The sequence below is a fragment of the Trematomus bernacchii genome, unplaced genomic scaffold, assembly GCF_902827165.1.
Source record: "Trematomus bernacchii unplaced genomic scaffold, fTreBer1.1, whole genome shotgun sequence".
Lineage (NCBI taxonomy): Eukaryota > Metazoa > Chordata > Actinopteri > Perciformes > Nototheniidae > Trematomus > Trematomus bernacchii.
This window is the reverse complement of record NW_022987772.1, coordinates 2,535,217-2,560,882: the sequence shown is the minus strand read 5'-3', so window position 1 is coordinate 2,560,882 and position 25,666 is coordinate 2,535,217. Positions and strand designations below refer to the sequence as shown.

The 25,666-nt window shown below is 39.9% G+C and overlaps 1 protein-coding gene across 1 annotated transcript in view; it reads right to left on the bottom strand.

The window, feature by feature from the left end:
* Nucleotides 1–25,666, bottom strand: part of LOC117497024 (AT-rich interactive domain-containing protein 3B-like) — a 118,073-nt gene extending 92,407 nt beyond the window's left edge. The window contains exons 1-2 of the mRNA XM_034148912.1: nucleotides 25,344–25,666; nucleotides 22,315–22,947 (exon numbers count right to left, since the gene is read on the bottom strand). Coding sequence (XP_034004803.1) covers nucleotides 22,315–22,947; nucleotides 25,344–25,379 — 669 coding nt within the window. The 5' untranslated portion in view covers nucleotides 25,380–25,666. The remainder of the gene's footprint in view (nucleotides 1–22,314; nucleotides 22,948–25,343) is intronic.

Here is a 25,666-nt window from a genome sequence, read left to right as displayed (position 1 = left end):
ATACTTTAACGGGATCAACATCTGTGTATGTTTATTTTATTTTACTTACTTTATGCAAACTAAGCACCTAATAAAAGCGCTGGGTTTCAAAGCTAATTTCGTGGTGGCCAAATGGTGGAATTACACTTCTAGGTCGGTCACGTGATGCCATTGGTCACAAAATACCATTTCCCATAGATGTACATTGGGAAAGAGACGTTTGTAAATCAGTAAATGCATTTTGTTTTAAATTAACTTCCCTGAACAAACATTTGAAAAGTCTTGAGGTCATAAGAAGTTCAACAAACAACTTTCCTCACACAGTTCTCTGTATATATCCATGATGCAAACATACCAACAATACTGTATACCACATATTTAGCACCAAATAATGGTGTGTCTTATTTAAAGCGAGTAAACGGCATGTTTCTGGCTGTTCTGAGTTTGTTTCCTCGTGCTTGATTGCACTTATTGTGAGCTCCTTTGGCTTAAAGTGTCATACAATGTCAAATGGGATGTTTTCAAGGAAAGCACAGCCATCTAAACTCTCAGCAGATTGGATTTTGTCCAAAATAAATGACAATATTCTTCATTATAACTCAGCTGTGTGAATGAATCACCAGAACAGGACTTTGCTCATTCTCATATATGATGACTCCCTACAGCACATGTGTCAAACTCAAGGCCCGGGGGCCAAATCAGGCCCTTGGTGGATTTAATTTCGGCCCGCAGGATAATTTCTAATTACTATTAGATCTGGCCCGCCGGTATATTGCACGCACACCTTCACTCAATCCTGAGGGTCTCCTCCGCTCAGAGCCTGACCCCAAACATTGATGAACTTGCACCCAAGATGAGATGCCAAGTATCTGGCTTGAGCTAGCATCACAGAGCAGCACACTGAGTTTAATGGATGTTTCCTTCTGCACTTTCTTTCTTGAGACAACAGAGCATGTTTGGTTTTTCTTTGAGGGGAATAGTTTTGTTGAAGCTGTTGTTGGCCTGTGGGAAAATGTACTCATAAGAAATGAAGCTGCAAATAGAGCCATAAGAAATGAATGCAACTGATTATTTAATGTTTAATGTTGTTTTTATAGGCAATCATTTAAGCTTTGTTAGTTCCAGGTTTAATATGTGCAATAAGTTCATTTCAATAAGTTCTGCAATAAACATTGAACCAGTCCGGCCCTCGACTAGTACCCATTTTTTAATTTTGGCCCACTGTGTATTTGAGTTTGACACCCCCTGCTCTACATGATGCCGTGTATTCACTTGCTGAACATCGAGATATGTCAAAAGTACACACATCCTTTACTCAAGTAGAAGTACAGATACTCGTGTTTAAAAACACTCTGGTAAAAGTAGAAGTACTGACTAAACTTCTTTACTCAAGTCAAAGTAAAGGCTTTGAAATGTACTTCAGTAAAAAGTACCCATAACTAGCAGCTGTTTTAAAGAGTACCTGACCTCCCTTTATATTAATAGAACAATAATGTCATTGTTAGCTAATGAATGTTTCCATGCTGAACAACGGCAACATGACAACGTTTTCATTGGTCCCTCTTCTTTAGAGAAGACCAGGAAATGATGGATACACGGATCGTGTTCAAATCAATAGGCACGCAATGACTCTAAATAATAATGATCACGCCACCAAACACACATTCAAACTAAAGGAACCAGCCTGTTTGGAAAATGTAAGAAGTAGAAAGTACAGGTATTTGGGTTCAACATGTAAGAAGTAGAAAGTACAGGTATTTGAGTTCAAAATGTAAGAAGTAGAAAGTTCAGGTATTTGTGTTCAACATGTAAGAAGTAGAAAGTACAGGTATTTGTGTTCAACATGTAAGAAGTAGAAAGTACAGGTATTTGTGTTCAACATGTAAGAAGTAGAAAGTACAGGTATTTGTGTTCAAAATGTAAGAAGTAGAAAGTACAGGTATTTGAGTTCAACATGTAAGAAGTAGAAAGTACAGGTATTTGTGTTCAAAATGTAAGAAGTAGAAAGTCGTGGAGTAAAGTACTGATACCAGAAAAATGTACTTAAGTAAAGTAACAAAGTATTTGTACTCCACTTCTTCCCCCCTCTGCTTACTGTTGCTTTCCATGTGATGTTGTGATTCAGGAAGTGAGCATCTGGGGAGGATGTCCAGCCCAGAATGAAGAATGTAAACGTTGGAAGCTGAGCTGTGAACACATAGCTTTCAGAGCAATGTGACGTTTCCTGGGCAGCAGCCAAGACCTCTTTTTTTTCTTTTTTTTCAACATGCTTCCTCCCTCGCTCCCTCTTCAAGCGTGTGATTACACTCGGCTTGTGTTTGAAGACTTGGCAGCCAAACAACCTGGCCGCGTGCTATTATAAACTTGATTTTTGGCAGGCAGCGCAATGACTAGAAAGCAGTGAAAGGAAAGCCTGCTGTACTTCTTTCACCTCCTTCTGATGTGTTTACACTTGACACAGTGGCCCAGTTAGCACATTACAGCCCTGGAAATCAGCCAAAGTAGAGAAGGAGACAAGCCAAGAAAGCTGCTAACAATAGAAAACACTCACTCTTCAACTCCACACCTCCTCTACTCGCAGCCAAACACACACTTTATCTTCTGTGGGAAACGGCAGGCTGCCAGAGAAAGCTGTGGAGTCCAAATATGATGTACAGCGTGACAATCGCCACTTTAAAATGTGTGACCTAAACACTTAAGTGAACGTTTTTGTAGGATATGTAATGTCAGATATGTATAAAGAAGGGCAGGATACTGGAAAAACCTTAATCTGAATATACATAGCTCTTCTTTAATGTGTGATAAGTTGGGGCGACTGTGGCTGCGAGGGAGTGCGGTCGTCTTTCAACCAGAAGGTTGTGGGTTCGATCCCAGCCCATGCAGCCAACATGTCGATGTATCCTTGGGCAAGATACTTAACCCTGAGTTGCTCCCGATGGCATGGCCAACGGTGTGTGAATGTGTGTGAATGTTAGGTCCTAGAGTAAGGTACACTGCTCTGTGTGAATGTTAGGTCCTAGAGTAAGGTGCACTGCTCTGTGTGAATGTGTGTGAATGTTAGGTCCTAGAGTAAGGTACACTGCTCTGTGTGAATGTTAGGTCCTAGAGTAAGGTACACTGCTCTGTGTGAATGTTAGGTCCTAGAGTAAGGTGCACTGCTCTGTGTGAATGTTAGGTCCTAGAGTAAGGTGCACTGCTCTGTGTGAATGTTAGGTCCTAGAGTAAGGTGCACTGCTCTGTGTGAATGTTAGGTCCTAGAGTAAGGTACACTGCTCTGTATGAATGTTAGGTCCTAGAGTAAGGTGCACTGCTCTGTGTGAATGTTAGGTCCTAGAGTAAGGTACACTGCTCTGTGTGAATGTTAGGTCCTAGAGTAAGGTGCACTGCTCTGTGTGAATGTGTGTGAATGGGTGAATGACATGTAGTATGTAAAGCGCTTTGAGGGGTTGTAAAGGCTGGATAAAGCGCTATATAAGTACAGTCCATTTACCATTATAAATACTTTAGGACAAAGGTTGCACAATATTTCTTAACAAAGAGACCACAAAGCTTAATTTAAAAGAAGTGTAATGCCAATTATGCTTCATCTAAGGCATAAGTGTGGCATATATTAATATCTGTGGCTGCACAATGAAATCTAAAGGAAGAGAAGTCCTGGTGTTTTTGCAGATTTTATACAATATCTGTGTTTGTTCAGACCCTCTTAAAACAAAAGACCTTGATCACTTTAAATATATCTTCTTTTATAATAAGAAAAGGATGCAAAAAGGATGAATCCCTCCATTATGACATTACATTACATGTCACTTGTTAGACGCTTTTATCCAAAGCGACTTACATACTCAGTACTGTGAACAATCCCCACAGGAGCAATGTGGGGTGAAGTGTCTCAGGGACACAACGACATGCTGACTGCAGTGGGGTTTGAACCTGTGCTCCCCTGATCCGAACACCAACGCACTAGCCACTGCCTCCCACACAATATTGCGAATCATATCGACATTGCAATATCAAGCAAATGTAGTGTTTTTTTCCAACTTCGAACTAAAGCTGCAGGTTTTGGAGGAAAAATACATAATTGAGATTAGAAGTTTTAAATTAAAATATAGGTAATTATTAAGGAGTTTTTCTGTAGAATACAATTTGTAGGCGTGTATCTCTGCAGCTCCACAATACTTTGTTCAAAATGGTATTTTAACACATATTTAGCCTTTAACAAACATCGAGCATCCTGAAATGTGAATATTGCACGAGTCCGTTTTGCAATTTTGACATAACGTGCTAAAAAGTGAGAAAAAAATGCATCAACATTGTTGAATATTGCAAAAACAACAATATTTCCAATGCATTTAAAGTGGAACCAATGCTTCCTTCCTGCGTCTTGTATACTCAACACAACACATTGATTGTTTAATTATTTCAAACATGTGTCTGCACCAATAGAAGAATCAGGTTGAGTTAAAGTCCCGTTTTCTACATAATCTCCTTCTCAGCTAATTCAAAATCCCTTTTTTTTCCAAGATGATAGCGTACAAAGATGTATTGTGCAGCTCTGCTATCTATAACGTCCTTTCTATTGATCCATATCAGCAATATGAAGGCCGATCCATATCCAATCTGCGCTCCATTAAAGCGCTGCAGCCTTTTCTCAAATGACATCCAACAAATGTTGTTTACATGAAAACACGACATGTGGTAAAGCGTTCTCATGTGGCGAGTGTCAGCGGGTCGACTTATTCAAATACTCTCTGCAGCTACAATTTCATAACTTCCAGCCAGGGCTTCATTAGACTATTTAAATGAGTGTTATAAAGAAATGAAAAGTAAATTATCCCCACAAACGCCTTTGGGCTAAAAGCAAGATACGTTCGTGAAGTTGCTCTAAATGTAGTTATTGTACAGGATCACAAAGTATAGACAGATGTCCGTAATACACGTTTGATTAGTTATTTATCAATAGTATTTTATTTGGGGAAAGTCCTTGTTCAGCTGCTCACTTTCAGACCACATTTGACATTTGGCTTTCTTCCTACTCCTCAATGCAAAGTATCGTAAAGAGTCAAATAGAGTATCAGCACCATAATCAATGTATTGTGTCGACAGTAGAATATACAGACAGACAGTACCAAGCTCAGAACATGGGGTTATATTAAATATCACCATATTCCTGACCCAATACCTCGATATCGACGGTGTTGTTGAGTTAACTGTTGACTACACACAATGAGATATCTGATATATAATCATCAGTAATGGGAATACAAAGACTTCAAAAGGGGAAAACGCCATCACTGGGAATGACTGTAATGAGTCCTTTAAAACCATGCAAAACAACACGTTATATTACATTGGAAAATATAAGAGAATATCTGGTCTGGTATCACTATATCTACAAAATGTTGATTTAATAGCCAATAAATACCACAAAAATACATGCTATTAAAGAGAAGGGGCTAACGTTAGCCACGTAACGGCTAACCCTCACAGTAGGCTGACCTTTAAGGCTTTCTTCATTTTACCCTTAAAGGTCTCCTAATATACTATTTGAGAGATTTAGAAATGTGGGTACGGAGGAAAAGAGAGAGGGTTGTATTCTCTGACACTTTGAGAGTCTACAACACATCCAAAAGCGCATGTTGCATGATAGGAGACCTTTAAATACCCCGAACGTGCACCGAATGCGACGTGTGAGCAGCGGAGCATGACGTTAAACACACATTACACAAATTGAACACTGGTACAAGGACATCAGGACCGTTCACACTGTGCCAAGGGTCACAGTGTGTGATCACTACTCTATATACATGTGTACTGTATATATCAGCAGCCTATATAAAACCCAAGGAGACGTCTCAGAGTCACATGACCTCGCAGCTGCTGGAGGTCTTTGTTTCATTCGTACACCTCCCTGTTTGCCTTCATTAAAGAGCAGGTGTTGAGATGTGTGTGTGTGTGTGTGTGTGTGTGTGTGTGTGTGTGTGTGTGTGTGTGTGTGTGTGTGTGTGTGTGTGTGTGTGTGTGTGTGTGTGTGTGTGTGTGTGTGTGTGTGTGTGTGAGAGGAGGGGGTTTCACTACCAACTGATCGAGTTACAGCAGGCATCAGAATCAGAATCCAACGGAGGGTAAATTTGCATTTGTTACAGAAGAAAAGCCAAAGACCCCTTTTCGGATGTGTAATTAAATCATTTGTTTAAATATAATTTAGAGGCGGTAATATTTGTGTTTATCAATTTGACACTGCTTTACGTTTGAACAGTATAATAATTATCATGTTTCATTTCATTATTATTTGTTTGTATTGTTTTTTTAAACATTCGAAATAAATCAAATCAAAAAGCTGCACGTGCAGAGTGAAGTATGAAGAGTGCTACAAAAACAAAGCTTTATTATTATTATTATTATTATTATTATTATTATTATTAGAAGCAAAGGAAGTCACAATGCCCCAGGGTCGATTTGGGGATGAAAAAAAAGAAAAGAAAAAGGTGTGACTTCTCTAATGGACGTGCAACATTTGCATCTAAATGCGAGAACCTGTTGCCTTTTGAATTTGAATTCAATGGAGCCGAGGAGCAGTGTTTCCCTCGGTGACGATATGCATGCAGGGACATCCTATACACGACCTTTTGCATGATGACGCATGGCGGTCATTATTTCAGCAGAAAGGCAGACACCTCGGATGCAAAGGCAAGAAAAACATGTCAATGTAGAAAAGAGAAATGAGCTCTCCGGCATCCAGAGAGGGCAGAAGTAAAACATCCTTTACTCAGGTAGAAGTACAGATACTCGTGTTTAAAAGTACTCTGGTGAAAGTAGAAGTACTGACTAAACTTCTTTACTCAAGTCAAAGTAAAGAGGCTTTGAAATGTATTATTAAAAGCCTTCAGTAAAAAGTACCCATAACTAGCAGCTGTTTTAAAGAGTACCTGACCTCCCTTTATATTAATAGAACAATAATGTCGTTGTTAGCTAATGAATGTTTCCATGCTGAACAACGGCAACATGACAACGTTTTCATTGGTCCCTCTTCTTTAGAGAAGACCAGGAAATGATGGATACACGGATCGTGTTCAAATCAATAGGCACGCAATGACTCTAAATAATAATGATCACGCCACCAAACACACATTCAAACTAAAGGAACCAGCCTGTTTGGGAAATGTGAGAAGTAGAAAGTACAGGTATTTGTGTTCAACATGTAAGAAGTAGAAAGTACAGGTATTTGTGTTCAACATGTAAGAAGTAGAAAGTACAGGTATTTGTGTTCAAAATGTAAGAAGTAGAAAGTACAGGTATTTGGGTTCAACATGTAAGAAGTAGAAAGTACAGGTATTTGTGTTCAACATGTTAGAAGTAGAAAGTACAGGTATTTGTGTTCAAAATGTAAGAAGTAGAAAGTACAGGTATTTGTGTTCAACATGTAAGAAGTAGAAAGTACAGGTATTTGTGTTCAACATGTAAGAAGTAGAAAGTACAGGTATTTGGGTTCAACATGTAAGAAGTAGAAAGTTCAGGTATTTGTGTTCAAAATGTCAGAAGTAGAAAGTACAGGTATTTGAGTTAAAAGTGTAAGAAGTAGAAAGTACAGGTATTTGGGTTCAAAATGTAAGAAGTAGAAAGTACAGGTATTTGAGTTCAACATGTAAGAAGTAGAAAGTACAGGTATTTGAGTTCAACATGTAAGAAGTAGAAAGTACAGGTATTTGTGTTCAACATGTAAGAAGTAGAAAGTACAGGTATTTGAGTTCAACATGTAAGAAGTAGAAAGTACAGGTATTTGAGTTCAACATGTAAGAAGTAGAAAGTACAGGTATTTGTGTTCAACATGTAAGAAGTAGAAAGTACAGGTATTTGTGTTCAAAATGTAAGAAGTAGAAAGTACAGGTGTTTGTGTTCAACATGTAAGAAGTAGAAAGTACAGGTATTTGTGTTCAAAATGTAAGAAGTAGAAAGTACAGGTATTTGGGTTCAACATGTAAGAAGTAGAAAGTACAGGTATTTGTGTTCAACATGTAAGAAGTAGAAAGTACAGGTATTTGTGTTCAACATGTAAGAAGTAGAAAGTACAGGTATTTGGGTTCAACATGTAAGAAGTAGAAAGTACAGGTGTTTGTGTTCAAAATGTAAGAAGTCAAAGTAAAAAGTCGTCAGAAAGAGAAGTAGTGGAGTAAAGTACTGATACCAGAAACATGTACTTAAGTACAGACTTCTAAAGGTTGTCCAAGGGACTAGTTTGAGTAAACATGAGGATCTAAATGCAGACTTGAAGGGACCAACTTTACGCAAACATGTCCACAATGCAAATCACTTCTGCATATAGACGATGAATCCACGGAGGAAATGAGCATTACCATGTCCCAACAGCTGTGCTTTCTGTCTCTCTAAAGCACGCTTACTCATGAGGAACCAGGAGAGTCCAAATATGATGAGCATAATGACAATATCCACTTTTAAAATGTATCAAATCAAGTATTTAGTGATGTTTTGGTAGGATAGGTAATGTCAGATATGTATAAAGAAGGGCATGATACTGGAAAAACCCTAATCTGAATAAAGACAACTCTTCTGTAATGTGTTGTAAATACTTTAGGACAAAGGTTGCACAATCTTTTTTAACAAAGAGACCACAAAGCTTCATTTAAAAGAAGTGTAATGCCAATTGTGCTCCATTTAAGGATTCAGATCTGTGCACAATGAATCGAATATTAATCAGAATAATGATATTGGCTTCCTATATTAAAATAAACATGATCTTCTGGTGATATTGCCGTTTAAAATGCTCCACCTTCTGAAAACTAGGGTCTGAAAACACAGTATCACTGTGAGCAAACAAAGCAAACATGCAATGAAGAAATGTGAGGAATAATCGTATTATAGGTTCTTTTTTTGTGCAAAAACATGTGTTACGTAACAGCGATAAACAGAGCATTGAGGGAATGGTTGATTTCATTTGGAGTTCAGAGTTTTGGTTTCAATTGGAGATGATTCCGTCTTATTTTGATGCAAAGAGTTGTGCATTCAAAGCAGGAATTTAGCCATTTGTGGAATAAAAGCATTGTTTTTCTAATGATGAAAATAAGTGTTATGATCACCTGGCTTCTGAAGTTCCTAACATTTATTTTTTTAATTATCCAGAATTGTTATATTGTTTAAATTTGATATCATATTTTTCATTTTATTTTTGTTTCAGTATTTTCAGTGTATTCATACTTTTCCTTGAATAATATGAATACTTTTTTTCCTCCACTACCCTCCCTCTAGCACCATTACCCCCCCCCCCCCCCTCTCCCAGTCCCTTGTTTGAAGAGTTAACTCTTTAATTCTGTCTGGAATGTTTCCTCTGGGTGGGGCAGCGTTAAAACAGACCACTAACCCCCCCCCCCCCCAATAACCCCCCCCTCTCTCCCAATAACCCCCTCCCCCCCTTCATCTAGCTACTAAATTCAATACCTCTATTTCTGGTCGGGGGGGAATCGTCCACACGTGGCTGTTAAGAGCCGGTCAGCACAAAATGAAGCTCACTGAGATTACATTCTAAAAAAATAAATATGAAACTGGCATTTGCATGTGAAAGACTGGCCGTACCACTCTGATATTTAATAGTGTAGTAGATATATGCCATCCACACTCATGTACCAAAACACAGAGAGCAATGTTACAATCTCATTAAATCAGATTACTTTTAGAAAAACTCTGAAATGCAGCACTACTCTGGGAGATTTAATCCACATTAATACGAGTCAGCTGCCACAATTTGGTGTACAAAAACACCTTTCTGTTACCATTAACTTACATTTGGTGTACAAAAACACCTTTCTGTCACCATTAACTTACATTTGGTGTACAAAAACACCTTTCTGTCACCATTAACTTACATTTGGTGTACAAAAACACCTTTCTGTTACCATTAACTTACATTTGGTGTACAAAAACACCTTTCTGTCACCATTAACTTACATTTGGTGTACACAAACACCTTTCTGTTACCATTAACTTACATTTGGTGTACAAAAACACCTTTCTGTTACCATTAACTTACATTTGGTGTACACAAACACCTTTCTGTCACCACTACAATCAAATGACTCTTCATATCTTACACTGCACTGTTTCCTTTATTCCTGTATTCAGGTTTATATTAAAGGACACTTTTAGAGCTGGTCAGCACCAAATGAAGCTCAGTGAGATTACACTCTAAAAAATACATCAGAAACTGGCAACTGTGTGTGACATTTTTTTGCTATCACCCTGATATTTTATAGTTGAATACATGTGTGCCATCCACACTCATGTACCAAAACACAGAGAGCAGTGTTACAGATTACTCTCAGAAAAAACTAGTAAGAAATGCAGAACTACTCTGGGAGATGTAATCCACATTAATACGAGTCAGCTGCCACAATTTGGTGTACAAAAACGCTTTTCTGTTACCAGAATCAGAATTCCTTTAATTGTCCCAAAAAGGGGAAATGTAATGCCTTCGTCGTCAAATAACAATTCATACGGTAAACTGCACTGTTTTCTTTATTCCTGCATTCATTTATATATATGGAAAGACAGTTTTAGAGCCGGTCAGCACAAAATGAAGCTCAGTGAGATTACACTCTAAAAAATACATATGAAACTGGCATTTGCATGTGAAAGACTGGCTGTACCACGCTGATATTTAATAGTTTAATACATGTGTGCCATCCACACTCATGTACCAAAACACAGAGAGCAATGTTACAATCTCATTAAATCAGATTACTTTTAGAAAAACTCAGAAATGCAGCACTACTCTGGGAGATTTAATCCACATTAATACGAGTCAGCTGCCACAATTTGGTGTACAAAAACACCTTTCTGTTACCATTAACTTACATTTGGTGTACAAAAACACCTTTCTGTCACCATTAACTTACATTTGGTGTACACAAACACCTTTCTGTCACCATTACAATCAAATGACTCTTCATATCTTACACTGCACTGTTTCCTTTATTCCTTCATTCATGTTTATATTAAAGGACACTTTTAGAGCCGGTCAGCACAAAATGAAGCTCAGTGAGATTTGCTATATCAAACAAAAGTGCCATCACTGTTTGGTAACACTTGCACTATAAACTAGACAGGAGATTTTTACCCAGATCAATATTTAATATATAATATAAACTTAGTTTGAACGACTTTTCTGTTTGCCCCTGACTTTTATTATATCACATAACTCTTCATCTATTACAGAGCACTCTTATTTTATACATAAATACTGTCTATAAATGTCTCATTTTATAACATGTTTATTTAGTTTTAAAGGTCCCATGTCATGCTTTTCTGGTTATTACCCGTCCCCTTGTGTGTTATGAAGGTTTGTCTGCATGTGAACGGTCTGCAGAGTCACAAACCCTCAAAGTACACCCTGTAGCGAGTAAAGCTCTAACACAGAGAAGACCTGTCTGTGCTGCCCCAGAACGCCTCGTTGGACATTTCTCTTTTTCCATTTGTTTCTTCCCAGAACCAAAATGGACCAATCCGCGGAGCTCCTCACACACCAGGACCTTTAGCGTAAATGTTCAACTAACAGGGCGTCCCATTGACTTGCATAGAGCTCCCTGAACGCTGGTAATAGACGAGTTGGGATGGCGGAGAAATGCTCTCCGCAGACGCATTCTCACAGCGTTATAAACCTTTTTCTTACTCAATATCAAGCCACACTTTTACTTCGGCTGTGAGTGTTTGTGTGTGCTCAGGATGAGTTTCGCACTGTATCGCCGACCCGGAAACCACACCAGTAATGGCGCATTTCCACTACACGGTCGGCCTCGGCCACACTCGGTACGGCTCGGTACGGCTTGGCCGCGTTGGGCCTTAACAGGGCCGACTCACTTCATGCTGCGCTTCCATTACAGTTTAGGAACTGGGGTAGTTACTATAGTAACGCAGTGTAGGCGGAGCCGTGACGTCATCTTCAATGAGAAATCCAGAAACACAACACAGCCGTTAGCTGTGAGCACTCAGAGCTCACAGCTCCTTATATATGTTCAGAAACTCGACAAAAGTTAAACAAGTACAAACCACAGACTGCCTGTGTCATGGTGAATACAGTCGCTGCCTTATTTATGTCTGTATAGGCCGTTGTTGTGAGTGTGGACGGTCGGGGCATATACTGCGTTAGCTTAGCCAATCTCCATCTAGAAAAACACGCATTTTAAAAGGTTTTTCCCCTGCCGTCTGTCTGCAGACTTGACAAAGCATTAATTCATGGTTTTTACTAACCGGTATCAGTATGTTGTTACTTCGGCATCATTTTGAAACGTGTATTACAATTAAATCACGGTCAAATATGTCCATCTTGTTGTAGTTCTAGCCCTCTTGCCAGCGCTCCTCTCTCTAGTTTAGCATACTCAGCCCGACTCAGCCCTGTTTGTTGGCCCCGATAGAACCACAATTTTCTAGGGCCAGAAAAGAGGGGAAAAAGTGGCCCCGCGCCGTGCCGCGCCGGAACGAGGCCTAGTGGAAGCACAACCAAAAAAGTGGACGGCACGACACGGCACGCTTAAAGCGAGCTACGCGCTGCAATGGAAATGCGCCATTAGACAGCTCAGTGAGCAGCGAGCCTCGCAGCGTCCCGACCAATCAGAGCACACTGGGCTCACAGGGAGGGGAGGGGGGGGCGGGAGCTCCAACAAGCCGTTTAGGACAGAGAGTGAATACACATACTATACAGAGATGCTGTATGAGAAACCAATGTGAGTTTGGAACATTGAACAATATAAATGTATTCTAGTCGACCTCAACAATGGAATTATGATCAGTAGAAATGGCCATGACATGGGACCTTTAAGTAAAAGAAAGTGCCTTAGCTTCAAATGACTGTTTGCAATATTATCGATAAAACTTGGTTTTAAAAAGACAGATTACTTTCCTGTTTGCACGCGCCTTTTACGATATCACATAATATATATATATATATCTAACCCTGCAACGTGACTTTTATTCTCGTATTTCCTACATATCTTAGCTTGTTTTTATTTGACTTATCTTGGCTTATTCAATGACTGTTTAAAAATTGATCAAATGTCATTTCTTTTACACAATGTCCTAATTATTAGCAACATACTATGAACATTGCTATTACACCGCTCACATGACAGGCTCAATGGATAAATACTGAGATAATAATGTTATTTCTTAACATTTGACCCCTCATTTGTGACATTTTCCAAATAAATCAGACAATTCAAATGAGGTTAAATGTTTTCCGATATTGCCCTGAACAAAAGCAGGAAACTAGGAAAGCAAAAACCTAATTACACATCCCTGATTGTTCAGTACGACGCTGTTATTGTGTCTCCATCCTGACACAAATGAACCCGTAGCCATAGCAGTCGAGCTACATTTAGCACACAGTAGCATCAATCACAACGACATGGCATTTAAATAAAAACAATCCAGCGTTAAAAAGCTTTTCATCCAGCTGCTGTTAATGAGGCAGAAACGCTTCACACTGCATTAAAAAACAACAGAAACTGAGGAATCCCAGCGACACGCACCATAAACACGAGTGTGAACACCGCAGTGTGTGCAACGTGCTACCAACACACACCTTGGGAACAGAAAGACATGTACAAGTTAAATAATATCTGCTTTTATTGGTCATTAAATCTGAATTTACCACTTAAAAACACCTCTTGCGGCACAAAATTCATGTATTTCTGGTCTATTTTTGCAGATTTTTCTCTTATCTTGTACATTTTTCAGTTCTGATTTAGTCAAAGTGCAATCATGAAACGAGAAGAGAGAAAGATGGTCAGTGAGTCAGTGAGTGAGTTAAAAATAAAGTCAAAATCAGACACCTTCAGTCGGTCTAATCTGCACTGAGATCAGCGCTGCAGCTAATTTGGAAATGAGGCTAAGCATTGAGTGTCCGGAGCATTTATCACAGAAGCCAGGATTAGAAAGATTCACATTGTACGGTCAGACGGTAATTCCAGCCTTATTGCATCAGACAGGAAGTCCAGTAAACAGAACAGGACTAAGTACACATTAAGTACACATTACATACATTTAAAACCCACTGACAGCTCAGGCACGTGAGACAACCAGCAATACATCCAGAAGAAAAGATAGAAACCGGGTCAGTTTGCAGCGAGGAGTGAAACACTAATACTAAGGTCATACCGTTTCTCCCACAACGAGAGACTGGGCTGAACAAACTGAACCGTTGACTTTCATTACAGTTATGAAAACACTGTTTCAGTTTACTTAGTTAACAAACTTACATTTTTGGATTCCTTGCAACATTTGGTTAGTTTTAAAATAGTTAAACTGACATTTACCATGACTTTTTTTTACAGATTAAGAAATAACTACTTCAAATTATTGACTTTTGTTTATGAGCACGTGCGTCTAACATTTGATTAATTCAGTGCATCGACTTAAAACCTTTTAGTCTTCTTAACTTTTCCAGAAATCCAATAGGAGTCCATCTGCTGAACAGGTTTAGGGAGGGATACTTTAAAAATGTAATCCGTTACTAATACTATTTTACATTACATGTTACTTGTTAGACGTTTTTACCCAAAGCGACTTACATACTCAGTACTGTGGGCAATTTGGGGTGAAGTGTCTCGCCCAGGGACACAACGACATGCTGACTGCAGTGGGGTTCGAAGCTGTGCTCCCCTGATCCCAACACCAACGCACTAGTCCACTGCGCCACACGCCTCCTCCCTATTTACCTGTAAAACCAGTAATCTGATTATCAGAATATAAAAGTAATGTAACCGGATTACTTTACATTACTTTTAGATTTCCTCAATATCAAATGCATCGCAAATAAATCCTATAAAAGGAATTATCAATCAAGATATTTAGGATCTGAAATGTGACCTCTTGTATTTTAGGCCTACTTACAGAATAGTGTAGTTTAAAAAAATGCACATTAAACATTAATTAAAAGCAAACACAGTATTTTTTGTTTCATAAATCACGTGTCCAGAAACTGCATTTAAGAAAAATAATAATAATGAAAGTAGCTACTACCTATACTATATCATTCTTTATTATCACACACACACACACACACACACACACACACACACACACACACACACACACACACACACACCTTATTGATCTCTGCAGCCTTGCAGATCAACCACTTCCTGCTCGATGTGTTGCCGTGGCGACAGTTAAATTATGCAACAGTTCTCAGCAGAAGAACAGTTGCAGCGTTTCCCACAGAACCCGTGGCCTCGCTGCGCTCACATGGGAGTTTTAGAAGAGCTTTCTTTATATTCTGCAGGACAGTCAGGCCTCTGGTTTTCTAAAGTAATAACCATGTTTTTTTACGTTTTGCAGCATATTAGCGCCGCACAATGAGAAATGAATCGAAAACGCAGTTAGCACATTATTTAGAAAGGTTAAAATGTGTGAACATGTAGTATTGTGGAGCAGCAGAAAGGTCCTGGCCTATAAACGGTATTCAATCGTTTCAATTGACTGCATTTCTCAATGAAAGCGTTGTAAAAGTGGTCATTCCTCTCATATAGTAAATGTAATATTAGTCCCATTTGTTGTTTTTCCCCCAAATATAGCAACAAACCTCTCTGCTGACCAATAACACATCAGGCTGCCATATCTCCACTGCATTGTACGGAGCAACTCGCTCATGAATAGCTCTTGTGTGGTTTTATATTAGCAACCAAAGATAAGTGGATTCTAAAGACTGGAAATAAAACCCTGCAAAGTCCTGATTCACCACGAGACCATCACCTCATCAAAATGTGTTAAGCTAATTATGTTGGCTTTTTATTTGCTATTTTTCCACTGGATTTACGGAACGACTCAACTTGGATTCGTTTTTTGATGGTCTTCCATGAGCAGAATGTGTGGATGGTACGTACTGATTGGTTAGAGAGAATCACCGCTAGCGTTACACTGTAAATGTGTATTTCAACGTGTATATTTTCTACTTTTTTAATGCCGTTGTATCTCTATTTTGAGATGTTTACATTTTAGAATTGTGTATTCCTACCCTTTTAATTTCCCTTATGTGCAAAGCCTTGTTTTTTTGCTGCTGCAACGCAAACATTTCCCAAATTGGGATCAATAAAGTACTTCTTATCTGATCTTAAACCCTCACATTTGAGATAACGTTGCTGCTAACACCAGGCACATTTTTGCGAGCAGACAACAAATACGTTGCACAATTGAGGAAGTTGAGACGCTCCTTTGTCTGGCTGCAAGTGAAAGGATCTAGAGTTGCGTTTGAATTTATGCTCGAGCTGTTTTTAAATGGGACGTTCCTATGATCTTAGCATCCTGTCTTCAGTGGAAGAGTGAAAATAGAAAAAGCATATTTACACCGAGTCAAACCAGCCGTGCATTGCAAAGAAACCAAATGAAGTACAGTTGAGAATGCTTTGTGTAATTTCCCTCATCCTTCCACACTTTAAAGTAAATAATATCCTGCTTTATAGTGTGTCAAATTGACCCTTCGATAGTGTTTTATTCCTCTGATTTTTATATATTTTTTATCTTCACGGTCAACTTGTATATTTCTGAGATGTTTCTACTCTTTGAATGTCTCCTTATGTGCAATGCCTTTGTTTTTAATACGTAAAAATGTCCCAATTTTGGATCAATAAAGTACGTCTTATCTTATTAAAACACACGAGCAGCAGATAGTTGGAGACGACCCAAATATATCCACCAATCTGTGGTAGACTTATTATTCTTGTTCAGCTCTGTGAAGCTGTGGGAAGTCCTGGAGTCAGTTTGTTTGTCTCGTTATCACGCTCTGCGATCACAAAGATGCAAATGAAGACACGCCAACGTCTCTTTTGTCACAAAGACAAGTCGCACAGGAACAATGACCCAGGTGTGAACATACAACTGAAACCTGTTCAACCTAAATCCTCTGCATTCACACACCTGCAGCAGCGGAGAGTGCAAATCACACGTTTCATTGAGATTCAGGATGGATTTGACGGACAATAAAACAATATTTGGGGATATCTTAAAAGTCTGCCAGGATCTAATGAAGATCCACTTTGATTCATCGTTGCAACAGCTGCACAATTTGGTAAAAATGCTATTATTTTTGACTGATTTTGCAATAAATTCACGATCATAGAGGATATTAAAAAATACCATCATTAACTCAGATATTTCCACATATTTTGCCTTTTCCAAATGTAACTAACTGGGATTTTGGGAGTTGCAGAATTCCATATTGGGCTTTTCATAGGCAAGGCAAGTGTATTTAAACAGCACCTTTCAACACAAGGAAATTCAAAGGGCTTTACAAACATGAAAGACATTATATTATAAAATGGCAAAGATAATAAAACACACAAAATAATACATTTTATATTAACGGTGCAGCTCTAATCGTTACACCCACACAACATTTCTTTAGTTACGACATCCAGTCATCTGCAGCCCAATCCCCACATATATACCCCCACCATATATACAGCTCGATTAAAACCATGAATCACACTGGGATGATCTGGGGGAATGGAGGGGTCCATGTGATGGTGGTGGTTTTGGTGGGATTACAGAGGTCATGCCTCCTCTGTCCTGGAGGCCAAAAAGACGCCTTTGTCGTCCCGTTGTTTGACATTTATTTACTCCGGGTTGAGGTCACCACACATTCATCACTGACAGGAAAACACCAGCTCCTCGTGTCTGTCTGTGTCCCCAAATCTGACCCCTCACTCAATATTCAAATCACTAAAGAGGAGGACAAGAGGAGGGAGGCACGCTCTGGATATTCATCTGATTTGTTTAAAGGTGGGGTAGGTAAGTTTGGAGAAACCGGCTCGAGTGCGCTAGAATTTGAAAATACACAACCGGAGAAAATCTGCCACTTCCTCACAGAGCCCCTCCTCCAACACACACGAACGCGCACATCACCAATGAGGGCACGAGATAAGTTTGTGCACAGATGGAAGGCTGACAGGCAGGTAGGCCGTCCAGTTATTTTAGCCGGGCCGGCTCAGATGATTGGTCGTGCTTTTTACAGTACTACGGCTTCCACAGATGATATTTTTTATGGATTTGTTGTCAAAGCACTTCAGATATTCATTGCTATCGGGATGTTAAGAGCATTCCATGGAATATAACAACAAGTGTATCTCGAGCCGGTTTCTCAAACTTACCTACCCCAGCTTTAAGTGGAGAAAAATCTGTTCAAATAAAAAAATTAATGATGTCAAATCCACATTTTGCATCGAAAGAGAGCTCAGTTTTGTCCTTGGACCAATTATTAATACACGATACAGTAAACGTTAAATCAATGTTATATTTAATGGTTAAATTAATGGATATATTTTTTACACCAATCCCACTTTTTCTGCAACTAACGATCATTTTTCATTATTTATTAATTGTTTAGTCAATAAAAAGTCATAAAACTGTTAAAAAAGTGCATCAGATTCTCTCAAAGCCCAAACGGCAACATCTCTCGTGTTGTCGGTCGGAAACCCCAATATATTCACTCTGTTGTGATGGAATGTGTGTATTGCATTCAGAAAGAAAAGTTGAGCATTTGTATGAACATGTTAAATATATTTACACAAGTACAAGTATACAAGTGTATAAGTACTTCTCCCACCTCTGCTTTTATGCAGTACTTTGACTTGTCATGAAGTATTTCGACAGTAATGCATCGGTACTTTTTTGAGTACTGCTTTTAGATCATGATAAATGTTCTCCTACATTATTACAGGAGAGAGGAGAAGAGGAGGGGGGGGGGGGGTCGGTATTTGCGGCATCTGCCAGGCCTCTCGAAGACAACACACACACACACACACACACACACACACACACACACACACACACACACACACACACACACACACACACACACACACACACACACACACACACACACACACACACACACACACACACACACACACACACACACACACACACACACACACACACACACACACACACACACACACACACACACACACACACACACACACACACACACACACACACACACACACACACACACACACACACACACACACACACACACACACACACACACACACACACCCCTCCCCCACAGCTGAAACCTGAAACTGCCTGAAGAGATGAGCCGTCATTAAATACTGCAGAGCTGACATAATGACAGGAAAGATAAAAGAGAGGAAACACAACAAAAAAAAAAGGCCAGAGACATTTCTCGTCCCATAATGCCTCCCCAGAACCCCCCCCCCCAGGCTGAAACACGCCCCTGATCATAAAATAAAACACCGAGCCACAGATAGAGAGGCGGTCAAACACAACTCTGATCTTCTGCTCGGACAAAAACACCTCACAGAATAATAAAGACTCCTCGGACGCCTTTATGAACCATGAGACACACACAGTACAACAAACTGAACTCCACAGGTGGTTTCATATGAGACCAGTATCAGAAAGTGTGTGAGTCTATGCAGCGATCGGATATAATGCCATTATTAATGAATCCTTTGGAAATTGGTGGACATGTCGATCGTTAAACGTGCGGTTGTCTCAGTCCAAAACCCAATGATATGAACTCTTATGCAGAATCACACAGATCTTTGAAGACTGTCGGGATGCACCAATCGGACTTGGTCTCCTCGCCTGGTCTATAAAATACAGAAAAGTCCATCCGGGTCGATCAAATCAAGGGGAAGGTCTTCACTAGCCCACACGTATTCACCTCAATGTGATATCAAGCAGAGAACAGCAAGAAGAAGGGATATCTTTAGAGTGTGACACAAATATTAAGACAAGGGAACAAACATTTAACATAACACAACAACTATTTATACAAAAAGGTATATATATATATATATTTATTTAAACACAGTTCAGGTACCAGCAAGTACTAAATGTCATTCGGACATCTCTATTTTTAATTTAACAGACGCCTGTGAGAAACATCGTTGACATACAATACTAATAAAAATGCAGCCACCCCCGATACACGCGCACGCGCACGCGCACGCACACGCACACGCACACGCGCACACACACACACACACACACACACACACACACACACACACACACACACACACACACACACACACACACACACACACACACACACACACACACACACACACACACACACACACACACACACACACACACACACACACACACACACACACACACAACACACACACAACAACACCACACACACACACACACACACACACACACACACACACACACACACACTCCTTCCCTAAATTTGGAAATGTGCTCTAGAGAGGGAAGCACCATCCGGAGACATCTGCCTTTAAATAGCCAGTAATAAAACCCAGACACATGATAGAGATCAAGCTCAGATACAGCATGTCCTGTAGAACACACACACACACACACACACACACACACACACACACAAACACACACACACACCCACACCACACACATCCACACACCACACACACACACACACACACACACACACAACACACACACACACACACACCCACACACCACACACACACACACACACCACACCCACACACACACCCACCCACACACTACACACCACACACACAACACACACAACACACACACACACACACACCACACACACACACACACACACACACACACACACACACACACACACACACACACACACACACACACACACACACACACACACACACACACACACACACACACACACACACACACACACACACACACACACACACACACACACACACACACACACACACACACACACACACACACACACACACACACACACACACACTACTTGAGTATTGCAATTGTATGCTACTTTGTACTTCTACTCCACTACATGTATTTAATACCTTTAGTGACTTTACAGATGTGGATGAATGATGTGAAATATAATCAAGTGTTAAATCAGACTTTAGTTCCACCTGGAGTAAATCCACAAGCTACCCTGCAGTATACAAAGTCATTCAAACTAGCTGCACCTTTACCAGCTTTGAGAACACTTTCATGATCAATCATTATAAAACATATCATATATATTATTCTGAAATGGACCAATCTGCACAATGACTACTTTTACTGTCGCTACTTTAACTATATTTGATGAGAATACTTTTCTACTTTTACTTGAGGAACATTTTGAATGCAGGACTTTTACTGTAACAGAGTATTCCTACACTCTGGTACTTCTACTTTTACTCAAGAACAATATCTGAGTACTTCTACTTTTACTCAAGTACAATATCTGAGTACTTCTACTTTTACTCAAGTACAATATCTGAGTACTTCTACTTTTACTGAAGTACAAGATCTGAATACTTCTACTTTTACTCAAGTACAAGACCCGAGTACTTCTACTTTTACTCAAGTACAAGACCCGAGTACTTCTACTTTTACTTAAGTACTAAATATAAGTACTTCTTCCCCTCCACTTGGCTCCCAGTTGGCATTCCAGCGTTTTGTAACACTGTGATGAGGCAATATTTACCTTCAAGGGAAAGTGCACTTGGCACGCAGCCGAAAAAACTCTCGGACTTGGATGTGTGCGTGTGCGTGTGCGTGTGCGTGTGCGTGTGCGTGTGCGTGTGCGTGTGCGTGTGCGTGTGCGTGTGCGTGTGTGTGTGTGTGTGTGAGAGACAGGTTGCTACTGTGCACTACATCTAAACTTCCCACCCGCCCCAAAATCCTCGTGCTGACCCAACCACCCACAGTTCTGACTCTACTACCTGGATCCCAGCCAAACACACACACACACACACACACACACACACACTGAGGGAGTGTGAACACATTTCACCCAGCTTGGCTCTCTGCCAGGACTCACTTAGGAGGATTTTTTTTTGCCACAAAAGCCGATCGGCGGTCGTCCGTCTCCTGAGAGTTGAAGTGTTTCACACAGATTCCGAGGGAGAGATTTGTTCTTCAATCAAGATTAAACAGACGCTCACAGCGGGGGGTAAACGGAGAGATCATGTAAACCCTCGACGGGGGGGGGGGTGGTGAAAGGAATTACTAATCTGGGGCACAATGGACCGTGTTTTGATTGGCAGCTCATTAGATTTAAGGACAGATCGGACATTTCACTTCTAAATGAATTCACATGTGAAAAACAGAAGAAAATGTTGTCTACTCGCCCAGAAAGACCGTCTCTGTTTTGTCTGTTCAATTTGGTCTTTCCAGGAAAGCAGAGGGTCTATCATTACACCCAAGTATACAAATCCAGCACCAGACACTTTTTAAGTTGACTTTACTTTTTGACTTGAAGTATTTGTATGAAAGTAGCTGCTTGAGTTGTTCAGTACGGATGATGCGTGCACTTAGTGTAATGTAATGTTGCCAAACCATGGCCCGTACCTGTCTGAATTGATCGTCGAAGCCCCAGTCGGCCTGTCCGTTGGGGGAAGTTGCAGATTGGGGTCCCGCTGGAGAAAGACCCTCATCTGGTTCCTGCTTCACTCTGATTGGTGGAGAGGCAGATCTCTGAGGGGCGGACGCCGAATAACTACCAAACGGACGAGGAGGGATTCTGGAGGCGTTTTGCTGCAAGGCGAGGGTCTGCTTTCTGAGAAACTCCAAACCACTCGCACTCCCTTCCTCTTCCTCACTGCCTTCATCTCCCTCCATCATCTCATTATCATCATCCTCATCCTCCTCCCCTCCTCGATCTTCATCATCCTCTCTTTCCGAGTCGACGCTGCTCTGATTGGACACTCGAGGAGGCAACATTACCCCAGGAACACCGAGGGTTTTTCCCATGAAATTGGCCGCTCCAGACGCTCTTGCTGCCGTCAGGATTGCCTGCTGAGCGGCCACTTGCTGAGCGTACATGATGTGAGCTTCACGAAGTTTCCTCTCCTTCCTCTCCATCTCTAGACGGGCGTGTTGTTGGCGTTGGAGCTGCTCCATCACGGCCTCCAGCTTCATGCCCCCCGAGGAGCCGCTCTGAGGGAAGCCCACTCCTCCTGAGGCGTCCTGAGACATGCTGGGCTGTGGAGGAGGAGAGAAAAGGATCCAAATATGAGAAACGAGTCACAGAATTCAAGCCACTGGATGCATTCAAATACCTACAAATATGACTATGACGTACTGTAGGGGTAGTAAAGTGACATTAGAATGAAATGAAAGCAAGACATGATGCATGGAAAGTCACAAACATGCCACTGAATGGAGGTTATTACAAAAAAAGACCCACTTGTTACTTAAACGGTAACGTTATTTGTCCTTTCAGTAGGTAGCTACACACACACACAAGTAATGTTTAGCTGCACCACTACTGCAAAATGTAGTAAAACTAGTATTTTTGTATTACATGTAGCCCTACTACTCCCCCTTAACATACATACATTAGTTCAAACTAACATTAGCTGCTTTAAAATAGTCCAAAGGAAAAGTTGATATAACTTCTGATATCTTAATTAAAGAGGAAAACAGTCAACCCGAGTTCAAATCAACCTAAATGTCATTACACCATTATAGTTGCAATTAGCATTAGTTGCGTTAATTAGCTTTAGTTAGCATTACGTGACCATCAGTTAAGAAAATGGCTTGGACAATTTTGGAGTGGTTTTAGGGAGTAATTGAGGATGCTGAATCCATTTCTTCTATTTTCAGGATCAGAAATGGCCGTTTTAACCAGAAAATAGCCATTTTTGAACTCCTGGTGGACTGATTTTGATGAATTGTGGGTCGATTTTGATGCTTTTGAAGACGCTGGATCATTTGTATCGGACAGATAGCTTCTATTTTCTTCATAGGTTTACTTCAACTCAGTTTTAAGATGTAGGATATCTGACCACAGTCATTCTAACAGTCTTAGTATACAGGAACAAATGCATGCTCCTTGCACACTTCAAAAAAATCAAAGCTACACTAGAAACCAAGCAGTCTGATTTGTACATAAGAAAATACCATGGATAATCCAACCGTATCTTCATGTAGTAAAAGCTCCTTGCTCTTTAGTCAATGTTTGAACTGAGGGCCTGAGCTGAGTGAGTGGGAACATCCTCAGCATCTCAATAACAAACTATACTTGTATAAATAAAGAAAATATGTATACTGTGGTGACGTAGGGGGCTCCGAATGTGTACAATAACTCCCTGAGCATGTGTAGAAGCAGAGACATACCACAGTAATGTCACCAGGCTCATTGCAAAACAGATCAAACCATTGCAAAAAAATGAAAGCAACCTCAAATGTCTTTAAAGGAGTCCTGCAAAAATGCTTTAACGCCAACAAAACACAATAAATTGGTATCACCATGTGAGAAAAAGCATGAAAATGCTAACAAAGTATTACTATGATGTATCGTAAAGGGATTGTAATGCCAACATATGAACATTAAAAGCCTTTGGTGGAAATATTTGGTCCAAATTACTATTGAGTTTTAGCACTGACAGTAAAATGGTCCTTTTGACATTAGAATGAAATTATAGCAAGATATGATGCATGGAAAGTCACAACAATGCCACTGAATGGAGGTTATTACTAAAGAAATACCTACTTGTAACGTAAATGCTAACGTTATTTGTCATTTCATTAAGTAACTACACACACACACACATTAAGTCATGTTTAGATGTACCAGTACTGCAAAATATACTTAAACTAGTATTGTTATATTACATGTAGTCCCTACTCTCCATCCACATACATGTTCAAACTAGCATTAGCTGCTTTACAAAAACAGTCAACCAGAGTTAAAATAAATACGTAAAAAATGTCAGAGGTGGAAAGTAACTAAGTACATGTACTTAGTTAAGTACAATACTTACAACTACTACTTTATACTTTTCATCAACTACATTTATTTGACATCTTTAGCTTATTTTTGTGAACTTTTAACCTAAAAAATAAACAAAAAAAGGTACAAAAAAGTAGAATTATCCAAAAAATTACAAATTTAAATTCGTTTTTTTAATCAAAACGTTGTTTATCTACAAGAGTAAAATGCTATTGGATGAAATAATCCTCTCATATTATCTAATAATGTCATATGTATAGTAATAAATGACACATGGAGGCTATTTTTCAGCATAATTACTACTTTTTAATCTTTAAGTACATTGAGCTGATTTGTACTTTGACTTAAACACGATTTCCAGTGCAGTACTTCTACCTGTAATGGAGTATTTTATATATTTAATGTATTATTTAAGTAAAGAACACTTCTCCCAGCTCCTTTCCGCTTTAGCTGGCTGCCACATCCTCACTAATGGATGTTTATGAAGCCGTCAAACAGGCAGAACTACAACATAGAGAGACATAAAGAAGGGCTTGAATCAGTATAAAGAGTCACCTACCATCAGGTCCAACTATCAAAGTTTGCTTCTGTTTTTTGGGGGAAATGACTCACAGCTGGTTCCAGATAAATGTAAAGGACTCACCATCTGTGCCTTACTGCTGCTCGAGTTGTCCACCATCCCTCCTTCCTTCCTCGAATTTATCCTTCCCTCGTTTGTGGCACTGGTTCAAACACTTGTAAACACACACACACACACACACATACACACACTCACACACACTCAGAGATACATGCACCGACCGATCCTCCTGCAGAAAGCCCGCTGTGTGAGTGCTGTTTCCGGGGCAAACCTCTCCGAATAGTCCCCCTGGTTTTCTGGCTCTTTTGGCCCCCTGTAATTGTAGGGATTTCCTGGTTTAATAGCAAAGGGCACCGACTGGAAAACGGCCCGGTCTCATTTCTCAT